This window comes from Medicago truncatula, chromosome 3 (assembly GCF_003473485.1).
Source record: "Medicago truncatula cultivar Jemalong A17 chromosome 3, MtrunA17r5.0-ANR, whole genome shotgun sequence".
NCBI classification, from domain to species: domain Eukaryota; kingdom Viridiplantae; phylum Streptophyta; class Magnoliopsida; order Fabales; family Fabaceae; genus Medicago; species Medicago truncatula.
This window is the reverse complement of record NC_053044.1, coordinates 28,291,591-28,303,964: the sequence shown is the minus strand read 5'-3', so window position 1 is coordinate 28,303,964 and position 12,374 is coordinate 28,291,591. Positions and strand designations below refer to the sequence as shown.

General features: G+C 33.2%; 2 protein-coding genes across 2 annotated transcripts; both read right to left on the bottom strand.

Moving 5' to 3' along the window:
- Positions 1 to 210: 210 nt before the first annotated feature.
- On the bottom strand, positions 211 to 3,402 carry LOC25490798 (laccase-4). The gene is made up of 6 exons (XM_013604700.3): positions 3,193 to 3,402; positions 2,945 to 3,096; positions 2,592 to 2,836; positions 2,375 to 2,503; positions 975 to 1,895; positions 211 to 599 (listed from the first exon to the last, which is right to left on the bottom strand). The coding sequence occupies exons 1-6, from the start codon at positions 3,283 to 3,285 to the stop codon at positions 469 to 471; spliced, it is 1,671 nt and encodes a 556-aa protein (XP_013460154.1). The 5' UTR covers positions 3,286 to 3,402; the 3' UTR covers positions 211 to 468.
- Positions 3,403 to 8,929: 5,527 nt separating this feature from the next.
- Positions 8,930 to 9,510, bottom strand: LOC25490795 (histone H4). Its single transcript, XM_013604697.3, has one exon. It carries the CDS (start codon positions 9,412 to 9,414, stop codon positions 9,103 to 9,105), a length of 312 nt encoding a protein of 103 aa, XP_013460151.1. The 5' UTR covers positions 9,415 to 9,510; the 3' UTR covers positions 8,930 to 9,102.
- Between the last annotated feature and the right edge of the window lie 2,864 nt (positions 9,511 to 12,374).

The window sequence follows — 12,374 nt, the reverse complement described above, 5'->3', positions numbered from 1 at the left end:
TGATGGTTTCAATTATGGATGCTCTTAGTGAGCGAATGGTTGAGGCAATACTTGAATATTGAATATGAAAAACTTTTTTTTTTCCTCAATGTGTCAGAACATTGTCACTACTCCCCCTCAAAAATCAAAAACAAAACTTTGTCACTAATCACTACCAAAAAATATATAACAAGTTAACAGAACTTCTGAAGAAAAAAAAGGGAAGGGGTATTAAAACCTCTTAAAATTTTGCTTAACATTAATATGCATAATTAAGCCCTAAAATTTTATTCAAGAAGAAGAAAGACGAGTACAAAAAACGAAATAAAAATACAACTAAAACGAAATAAAAATAGACCAATAAATGTCAATTGGACATCTTTGTTCTTCTCATGCTCCAAGAAAATCTTGTCATTGGGCTTTGTTTGTTCATTACATTGAAATATGTGGTTCTCTTCATATGACACTTGGTGTTATTTGGTACATTTCTCAGCACTTGGGGAGGTCACTTGGAGGTGGTAATAGAGATTCATTTGGTCCTTTACCATTGTCCACAACAAATGCCATCTTCAGTCCCCATGTTGTATGAATTTCCAAATGACAATGCATAAACCACACCCCTAACAAAATATAATACCATACTTTAATTACCACAATACATATATTTAAAAATCATCACTGATCACTAGAAAGAATCAAGATTCATCAATAGAATCAACATTTATCATAATCTAAGAAGCACGAACACTCTTCAGATTAGAAGTGCTTCAGTGTCGGACATGTGTTGTGTCCGACACCGACACATATAATTACACTGAATTGTGTGATTTTCTCAAATCATTAACAGTGTCGGCGTGTTAGTGTCAGTGTCGTGTCCGGTGTCTGTGTTTGTATCCGTACTTCATAGATCATAATGAATCAACATTCAAGATGAGATTCATGTCTAATATATAAATTCACACTATGGTCTAGACATAATTGAATATATAACCTACCTGGATTATCAGCCTTGAATCTGATAGCAGTCCAACCTCCAGCTGGAACACCTACTGTATTCCTCTCCACAGGATCAACAAGATTAAACTTTTTTACATCCTTTTTAGAATCAAAGTTGCCTTGTCCCCTACCAACTACAAAGAAATTAAATCCATGAAGATGAATAGGATGATTCTCAGGTGTTAACATTCCAGTATCTTGCAAAACCAATTGAACTGTTGAATTATAAGCAAGTCTATAAAGCCTTGTCCCTTTTGTAGTTGCAAGATTTGTAACTTGTGACCCTGTAAAGTTATAAACCACAGGAGGATTTCCAGGAAAATCATCAGTAAAAACTCCTTTAATCTTGAAGAAATGTGCTTGAAGAAGCGCGATTTTCGGCATCACAAATGTAACATTGTTGATATCAGCCACGACGCGACTATTGTTCACACAAGTAGCACAAGGATTGACACCAAGAGAAACAGTGAAAAGCAAGTTATGATCAATCTTTAAAGGAACTTTAGCAGGGAATTTCTTGGAGTTTAAGCTTCTTAGAGAATCTGTGAAAGTGTTAGCAACTGAAGTAGCATTTGTAGGAGGCAAAGAAGTTAGGGTTGTGAGTGAGGAACCAAGTGTGCCTGAATAATGTAAAGTGGCAGTGGCAGTTTTGTTGTCAACAACAATAGGTGCATCCATGAAAGGAGAAGCTGCAACTAAGAAATTTCCAATTTTATGTTTGGCTGTTACAAGCACATTTGTGGTTTGGCCAGGTGCTATAACAATTGTGTCAGTTTTGAATGGTTTTACATAGGTTGCATCAACCTCAACAACAGTTAGTTGATGGTTAGCAATTTTAAAGAAAAGCTCTTCATTGAGTGCAGCATTGATGATTCTTAATAAGTATGTGTTTTTAGGTTGTACTTCCAATGAGAATCCTCCTGCATGCACACAAAAGTTGAAAAATACTAGTTAGTCTATGATGGCAAATATTAACTAAAAATACTAGTATCTACGGGGTGTGGAACCAAGAGAGGGAAAAAAATATTTCAGACATTTGTCTGAGTTGTTCGACATGGCTCGTACGAGTGTTGCATAGGTGTCAGACACCGGTCTAAGAGTGTCGAAGTAAAGAAAAAAAATTATTTTATTTAGGACACCAGTCTTGGTTGTCCGACACGTGTTGTACGAGTGTCATAGAAGTGTCAGACACTGCGACACACCTAGTCCTAGAGGTGTCCGTGCTTCATAGATTCTTACCAACTAGCCCAATCTTAGTTGGTAAAGTGACAAATAATTTGAGAGAAACAAATATTTTAACCAAGACATAAAATGAGATCAAAAGAGTAATATTCAAGTTTTAAGTCACATTGGTTTGGTCAAATTGCACAACATATAGAACTTGGTTCTTGAAATTCACCTTGTGAAGCACAGCCTTGGACAGGCCCTGGATGGCCATTGATTGTGTGAGCATCAGAGGTATTTGGAGCCAATCCAGATTTCAAAGCTTCATTTATTATAGCCTCAGTATCTGATTTCCACCATTCACCTAAACAATAACAAAATAATGTGTGAATTCTAAAATATACTTACTTTATTTATATGATTTCTTGATCAAAGAGTAATATAACACCGACCTAATAGAATAACTTGTTCCATATGTGGTTTGGGAAAAGGGTAAGGAACTCCAAGCTTAGGTAAAATGACTATGGCACCATGGACAGTAGCCCTAAGCCAAAGGACATGAGCATGCCACCAAAGTGTGCCTCTTTGGCCTGTAAGAGTGAAATTGTACAAATAGGTCTGGCCCGGTTGAATCGGGCATTGGGTTATATATGCTGGCCCATCGGCCCAACCCGTTCGTAGTTGTTTGACCCCATGCCTGTTTAAAATTCAATTCATTTTATTAACTTTTACAACAAGAAATAAAGTAAAAAAGTGTTAGAAAAGTTTGTGATAGAATGATGAGAAACTCTAGCTTACTACTCACCAGTGTATGCTAACATTGTATTTGACATGGTTGACAACCTTTATTAGAACATTGTCATCTTCTCTGGCATAGATTGTAGGACCAGGGAACTTTCCATTTACTGTTACAATTGGTTTGGTTGAACACAATCTTGTGGCATTTTTCATCACAACCTGTACATAACATTATGCAATGGTATAAGTTTAACAAACTTCTTATGATTTTGCATGATTGACATGATAAAAAATGCAAACAAGTAATGCACCTACATTGAACTTGTAGTGTCGAACCATAGCATCCACAGACAATGGAAGCAAACATGCAACCAGCAATAGTATAATTCGAAATCCTTCCGCCGCCATGACAACCCTTAGTTTGAATTCTACACCTCTCTTCCCAACAAAGAAATGCTGCTATAGAGCTTCTTCTTTCTTAGCTAGTTACTCTCTTGAATATGCAATGCAAGATTGAGCAAGAAAAAACAACCTTATAAAGAGGAACTATTCTGCTGTAATGTCTCTTTTAGGATTTGGTTGTATAGCAATATAGGAATACTTAATACGTATATGAAGTGCAAATAACTCAATTAATTAAAGACACATAACATAAAACATGTGTCAAGGATGTTGTGTTTTTTTTTCCTTGTATATTACATAAAAGTAGTTATATATACATCTATCAACAAAGACACATTTTGAAGCTAAGCTAGTTAAGTTTATGAGGTGATATTAGATGCTAGGTTTGGTCCACCCATATTGGGTAAACTACTATGTTACTCAACTACCACGTACCAATTCGTGACATGGACATACATAAAATGGTGGCATATGTTATTTGACAAAGATATATTTACATTAATTTGAGTGGAACTTATTCAAATATCATAAGTAAATGTTTCAAGTTCTAATCTTATCAATAAAAAAATGTGATTGAGATGTATGACTTGACTAAATGGGAAAATCAGATTTTTCTATAGCAATTAGTTAATATCGGTGAAACCTATGAATATTTCACAATTTGGTAAAAAAAATATAATAAATAATGAACAACAATGCATGCATGAGGTAAATTTTAGTTTGTTATTGGAAATTCTGATTGAATCCTAATGCATAGGCCCATTTTTATATTATACTCACTCCGTCTTAAAATAAGTGTCATTTTTACTATTTGTTGTCTTAAATTATTTATTCTTTTTAAAATATTAATACAATATTTATTTATTTTTTTCACCAATATACTCCTATTTTTTGCATTCCAATCATCTAATCACCTTACTAAATTAATTAATAAGAGTGTTTTAGAAATTGAAACATATTTTACAATTAAAATTAACACTACTAATCATTTTCTTAATAATCGTGTAAATTTCAAAAGAATCGCCTAATTTGAGACGGATGGTCCGTCAATCTGACACCCTCTTGTCTATATATTTTTGTGATTAACCCAACAAAAAATTCTATATATGTAGATGTGTTAGGGGTGGATGGGGTGTCCACCAATTATTAACCATTTTGATATTAGTCTCTAGCTTAGAAAGAGTGTTCTACAATCAGAAATAATAACACATAGGTAAGAAATATCCTCTTTTTTACTATGGAATTTATCGACCACGCATTTGAAGGCCATGCACCCAATACTAAAGGTGTTGTTGGGTCACAAGGGGAGCTCGGGGGACTGTCCACATCGAGGTTATTGTTGCAGTTTTTCGCGAGAAAATACAATTTTTTGTTTCCAACAATAAAATCAAGCTAAAAGGTTAAAAACAAATTATTTTTTATAATGTTTCAAATTTGATCTAACATTACAATTTCATTTTTATCCAACAATATTTTCATCAAAATAGACAAATTATAAACATGAACCTAAAAGCAACCCTCTTCGATAAGAAATGCAAAAGACTAATAATTAACATGATGTGATGTGGATTTAATAAGGAGTCATCGACCTTAGTGTAAATTTCTTGAATGAAGATAGAAAATGAAGGAAAGTGTATGAAAATTCTACGAGAAAGAAAGGGAAAAAATATACAAAATGGATTTGGATGAGAAATATCAAGAACATAGTCATATAATTCTCTTGACATGCTGCGACCACGAATTGATACATGCTGCGAACCACGAATTGATACTTGCGTACGAATTGATAAAGCGGTGATGTAGATAAATTTTACAGAAAAACTTTTTTAAGCTTGGAGAAAATCTCTTACATATTAAGAGATTTTCAGTACCAAAGACAACGTTGAGCGGTTGGAAAAACTCACATTCGGTAAACAAGATTTTTTTTCTTCTAAATTTATTGATAACTTACTATATTTAATTAGGAAGCACCTGTAATACAAACCAACGCGTATCAAAGTTCTATACCTCCATACATATCAAATCCTTCACATGTCGTGTACAGCGAACTCGTACCGCGTATCAACGTAAATTGCAAATTATGTGACTATGGTCAAGGATGTTAACCACATTCATGAATAATGATAATGTTAATTGCAGATCCGCCATAAACATAAGGTGTTCTCGATAAGAATCTAGACTTGATTCATCCAAAAACCTAGAGGAGTAAAACTAACTTCCTCTCTTTAGGTAAAATAATGGATTATTTTGAAACAAATTTCTTTGCACTACCAAGTAGGAGCCCTATCAGCTGCTACATTATATAAATCCTATTTTTTCCTTGTGAATTCTTTAGATGAACAGCATGCACACACTCCCTTTATTAATTTAAACTCTGCCAAGTACCAATCGAAGATGAAAAAAAGAAAAAGAACAATTGAAAACCTGAAGTGATCAGTGTAAGGTACTGAGGTATTGATAATAAACCAGCAAAAACTGTTTTATACTTAGTTTAGGTGTAATAATCTAAGCCTTATTTATTAACGCATTCCCTAATACTAAACATCAAATAAAAACAATATATACCACTATTTTGGGTGGGAAAATAGTTACCTCAGACTCAGCTACTTTTACACACTTAAAGAAGATAAAAGTACAAAGATATCTACAGCTCTTGTAATTGATTTCTTTATATATTGATTGTAATCAGCATCAGAAAAAATGAATTGATATCTTGTGAAGTATGACATGCTCTGCTGCCCTCATCCTATACCAACAAGTGCTTTTTTTTTTGGAAACAACTTGCAGCATAAGAACGAAAAACATTTGATTCAACATCGATGACACTGACCAAATCTAAAAAGATCGTTGATGCTACATGCTTCCATTTCAAGTCCAGAACATTGTAAAAGTTTTGAGTTCAGTGTATTTTCCTTGAACATATCTGAGTTTTGCTACCAAAAATCCATGATTAAAGTGATGAAAGCGATGATGATCCCTTACAACGATGGCAAGATCAAATGCTTTGGAGATTATTTTCACTACAATACATATGTGCGAATTCTTGATTATTCTGATTGGAGCTGGCGGGGTAACGGTGATTAGTCCAACCGCAACAAGCAGCTTCTCACTATGGCTTAAAAGGGCAGTTTCATTCTCTTCTCACTATGTCTTGTGATTGGTGCATAGCCCTCAATCTTAAATTTTGCGGCCACTGCATCGAACTTATGCTCAATATCATTTATCTGAGGGTGCGTCTTATCTCCGGAGAAGAATTCATGAACTTATTCCATTTGTTTTCAATCATGCTACAGCCAGGCATCTTCACAACCTCACGATGTGCCATAATTCCCCTAAGTTCAAGAACATCGCTCCAATTTCCTTTTGAAGCATATATATTTGACAATAACACATAGAAACCATCGTGGTCAGGCTGAAGTTGGATGAGTTTCCTTCCCAACCTTTCTCGCATTTTTTTTGTTATGGTGCTTTTCGCATGCCCCTAGCAGAGGACCCCAAGTAGCCACATCAGGTGCCATTGGCATGCTTTCAATCAGTTCCTCTGCTCCTTTAAGCGAACCTGCACGTCCTAAAAGATCTATCTTATGTCATTGAACTAAAGTAGCGACGCCCCTCATCAACTAGGCCCATGTGCCGACATGCCCCAAGAACTCCCATATATTTTATCTCATTGGGGAAGTGTCTTGGTTTTTTTTTTTTCTTTCTATATCTGCAAACATAGTTAGTGATTTTTCTTCCAAACAGTTCATTGCCAACCAAAGAATCAAAGGATTCCAGGTAGAAATTCTCTTTTCCTCCATTGCATAGAAAACATCTAATGCATTTTCCACAACTCCACGTTTCATATACATATCTATAAGTGTCGTGCCAAGAATGACGTTAACATACAATTTATTTTTGCCTATATATGCATAAACCCGTTTGTCCAAGTCTATAGTTGGCACTCAGTAAAGTAGTCTCATCCGGTCAAATTCCAAGAATCTGCATTTCCTGAAACAAAGCCACAGCCTCTGAGAAACGTCAATGCTGAGCATAACACAATATCATAGCACTCCAAGATACAGCATCCTTCTCAACCATGGAATCAACAATTTCTTAGCATCCTGGACTAAACCACACATCAAGTACCCAGAAATCAGATCCAACAGGACACTGCCATTGAAAAGTTTACGAGCATCCAATATCTCCCTGCAGCTTGAGTACAAATGCATCAATGCATTCTGAAGGCGAACATAATCTTGAATTCCAACTATCTGTCAAACCATGCACCAACCTACCCATCATGACAATCGAGAGGCTTGTGCAAGCAGAGATAACACTAACCACAACCATTTCATCCACCATAATCCCATTAGCATTCATATTTGCAAAAAAATAATAAAAAAATGCCTCCTCACACATCCCATTCTGTTTATAACAAGAAATCATTGCACTCCAAGAAACCATATAGTTTCCTTCAATCCGATCAAAAAGCCTTTGCGCCTTCACAACACAACCCTTTCTTCCAAATAGCACAACAATCATGGAATTAGAAGTAATGGTTTTCCTCTCCGGCATCCAGTCATACACACATTCTTCCTCCTCAACATATCCCAAACACCTCACTTGCAGTCACCATGTTTCCACAAACAGCATACAAATTAATCAGCGTGTTCCTAACATAAACATCAGAATGAAAACAAAACTTGACAAAAATGAATGTTAATAATACACAATTACAAACTATAAAGCACTAATAATAATTTGAAAAAATTAATTAATTGAATGTAATCGAATATGCCATTGTATCATGCCTGAAACCAACACCAGCTAGTACTACAAAGATTGCAAAACAAATCAAAATAAAAATATGCAAAGTATACAGGAATAGAAACACAATGAAAGATAGGTCTACTACCATCTCTTAAGTTGGGCTGCCACTTAAGTTATTAGTTAGTTCCCCTTCCCCTCCCCCCTCACCCATTTTTCCACTGAATGCTCATTTTAGATACCATTTTACACTTTGATTAACTAAATCCTCAAAAATTTTAACAATATTTAATCCATAAAACACAAAGACCAGAGGAATAAAATGATCGTTATTACAGTAATAACAATAATTTGGAATCTAACACAAGGTTTTCTACACATGGCTTCCAAATTAGGCACAAAACCTTGTGGCACGCGTGAACATGATACATTTGGAATCATAAAGGAATTAGAAAGAAAAAAAATGGAATGCAATCTCAGTTCCAAATTGAAGACTAAAGAGCCAATGCTGAAAATCATAACTAGATTAACAATAAATTTGACAATCACAATAAACCCATATTTAATTCACTGTAATTTGCTGTTAATACTTAATATCTCTTATAGACTAGTGTATACATCAGAAATTCATCTTACAAAATGATGAGTACATCATACATGGTTCGAAAAATTCCGAGAACAAAATTTTAGCATTATTTATTGTTATAGCTCCGAATATAGCTAACACCAAATTAATTAACTCACTGTGGTTATTAAATTTAAATAAACAATATCAATATGTTTTCTGAGAGATATACAACTCACAACTAAGAAGAGAAGTAAACTAATGAAAAACAAGTTCTTGAAAATTCTATACAAACAGAAAAATTAAATAAACAGAATCATAAATAACCAGAAAAACTGAAAAAGTACTTCATTTCATTATATTTCAAATAAACTGAATAAGCTTCGATCTAATTGAGAATCAATTGTCACATATTACCCTAAACATCAATGAAGCTTTCTAATGTGCAATTACAAGTCTAAGGCAAAAGAAAATAACAAATAAACTAAAGAGTGTTTCTTCTGTCTTCTTCAACCTCCAAAACCATAGAGGGTTCTTCCCTGTCTCTTCAAAGCATAGACAACATCCATGGCTGTCACAGTCTTCCTCCTTGCGTGCTCAGTGTATGTAACTGCATCACGGATCACATTCTCCAAGAAGATCTTCAAGACACCTCTGGTTTCTTCATATATCAAACCACTGATTCTCTTCACACCACCTCTTCTCGCCAATCTACGAATGGCAGGCTTGGTGATACCCTGGATGTTATCACGAAGAACCTTTCTATGCCTCTTTGCACCTCCCTTTCCCAATCCCTTACCTCCCTTTCCACGACCTGACATTTTCGCGAGAAAATTTGAGAAAACGAAAAGAAAATTAGGGAAATTAGAGAAATTAGGGTTTTGAATTTGAATTGAATTGTGAGTGGGAAAGAGAGAAACGGATCTGAGTATTTATGAATGGTAGTTGGTAGCTAGCGGGATGAATAAGAGGGAAACTCAAATTTGTGTTTTTCTCTGCGTCGTTGGATTTCAACTTATTGACGGTCTAAATTAGCGATCCGTGCGTATTGAGAAAAATAATAATGACCGTCGATGAGTATATTTGAACGGTCCGTTTTCATTTTAATGCGTCTGTGCGGATCAGCGCTTCCTACCTTTGTGCTAGTTTTTGCGTTTTTTATGGAGGCTGTATATTTTATTTAGTTACATTATTTGTATGCCTATGCTTTCAGATAAAATAAGATTATCTCATATATCTATCTATTTTTATTTTTATTTTACAAAAATAAATAATATACATTCATTTAAATTGATAGAGTATATTAATACAATACAAATTCAAAATTGTTAAAAATGTAAATGATAAATTTGCAAACAAACTTACAACATGCATGTTAATAACATTAAACAGCAAAATACATATGCCTACAAATATGATTATATTCAAGTCTCCAGAATATTCATGTCTCATGATCTGCAACGTTGACGACACCAACATCATTGATCTAATTTGCACTCTATCAATTTTGGTCACAAAATTTTGGTAGGTTGTTTTGTTGATTTTTATTTTGAGTAAATTACATTCTTCTCTCTTAAGAGAAGTTTAAATTAAACCACATTTCCCTCTTATATCATAATATACATTCTCATCCCTTGAAAGTAAAAACTTAATAATGTAATAAGTAAAAACATAAATACATATGCCTACTCATAACTTCTTCAACAATATATTTTATGACAGGTATTATTTATGTTATTGGTAAAAAAAATTGTTACATACTCCCTCCTTTTCCTTCTTAGTGAGTGTTCTTGAGTGTATATTGAGGATTGTTCAATAATACCAAATTTTTTATATTCTAGGCTATGAATATTGAAAATTCAAGTTGTGAAGGTACTAAAACAATTGGATATTGAGAAAGGTTTCTAATTTTGAGGATTCTTGGGTGTTTCATACATATAAAATAGCTGATTTACCGACTCAAGGAATTTCTTTACAAACATTCGTACAAGCTATAAAGAGAACATGCAATTTATGAGAAAACTAGTGTGTCACTTGCGAGGATGATTGCGACCAAACCAATATAAATTATGATGTATATTCTTACATAGTTTTTTATTTTTCACAAGTGCAAAAAACCCAAGTTCTCAAAGTGTGTAAACTTTCCATCGTAGTGGTCATGAAAATTATGATTTTGGGTTAAACTTGAACTTTACAAAAGTCTTGAGCTTTACTTAAGTGTTCTTACATTATGCATGAAATCTAATTGTTCATAATTGTTTGTGACATATTTCACATTAAAACTCCATAGGTTGGGTCCTTATTAGTTTTCTTGTGTAACAATTGTTTGCAATAGTGTTATTTAAATTGTATATAAAATTAGTGGTATTGATTCTACAACAAGTCTATTGAAGCTTTTGATTATTTTTTTAGCAATTTATCTAGAATAATGTGTTTTGAACTCAATCTTAATTACATGTATATCAATTAATCCATTCTCTTAAATTTCACTAAAACGTTTTTGATAACATGCTTTAGCACCAAAAGTATGAAACTCTCTTCAATCCCCTCTAGACTTTCAGAACGCATAAAGTTAACATAGCATGGATTTTCTTACCCTTCTCATTTAATATATTAAATAGAAAAAAATCTTAACTTGATGTGAATAATCATACAATTTTATTCTCGAGAAATGCACAAGATTAAATAAAATTATTTAAAATAAAAAAGTAAGAAAAGATTAACCATAAATTTATTTTTTATTATAATAAACTTTAAACATAAACAAGGTGTTTAGGCTATTCCTCCACCCTTAGAAAAAATATAAAAATCACAAGTAATTTTTTTTAAAGATAAACATAACATATTAATGCTTCTTTCTTATTGTTTAAGATTAAATTATTATTCTCACAACACCTTAGTCATTTATTTCATCATCGCTCTCATTAAACATGTCATCAAAACTGAATGGAGTAGAAATAGAAAAAAAAATATAAAAGAAATATGAAAGTTGGTTGAAGCACTTTCGAAGGAACCAACACCCAAATCATCCAATCCAGCCCAAAATTCGTCCATGGTAATTGCTTCAACCAATTCAATATTTGTGCTTGGAGTCATGGAAGAGTTTGGCCTAATAGCAACATGTGGTGGTGGTGGTAAGGTTGGATTAGTAATCTCACCAACCACATTCATCATTGTTTGGGGTTCAATGACATTGTTGCTTGAGTTCGCCATAGTTGCTGGAGCTCTTGTATCTATAGAGGCAAAATACTTTCATCATTTTAATATTCCAATAATAAGGCATTATATATAAATAAATAAATAAATGGGAATATAAAGACATATATAGTTTCAATATAAAAGTATGATAAAGAGTCAAATTATACTAATTACAATATTATGATATTGTTATACCATTTTATACTCTTTATTGAATATTTTGTATGGCAAAATTTAAAGTTAGATTGAAAGTTGTATATTATATAGTAGATATTTTTTGTAACCCAATATCAAACAGCCCTTCGGTGTATATGCAAAGGAATCTTTCTAAGAAAAATGCAGCAAACAATATGTAAATCATTGATTGAAAGCGAAATAAATTATCAAATAAAAATTAAATATTTGGTTGAAAATGACTCAAACCCAACATATCTATCAACCTAGTATTGAAATCTAGAGACATTTTTATGAAAGAAAACATGTATCAATATGTGTGAGATTTTTTAGTCTCGTGTTTTACCCGAATTTGAATTTGGATTTTGACCATTGTGAAAGAAGAAATCGCCAGGCTCCATGTTTGATT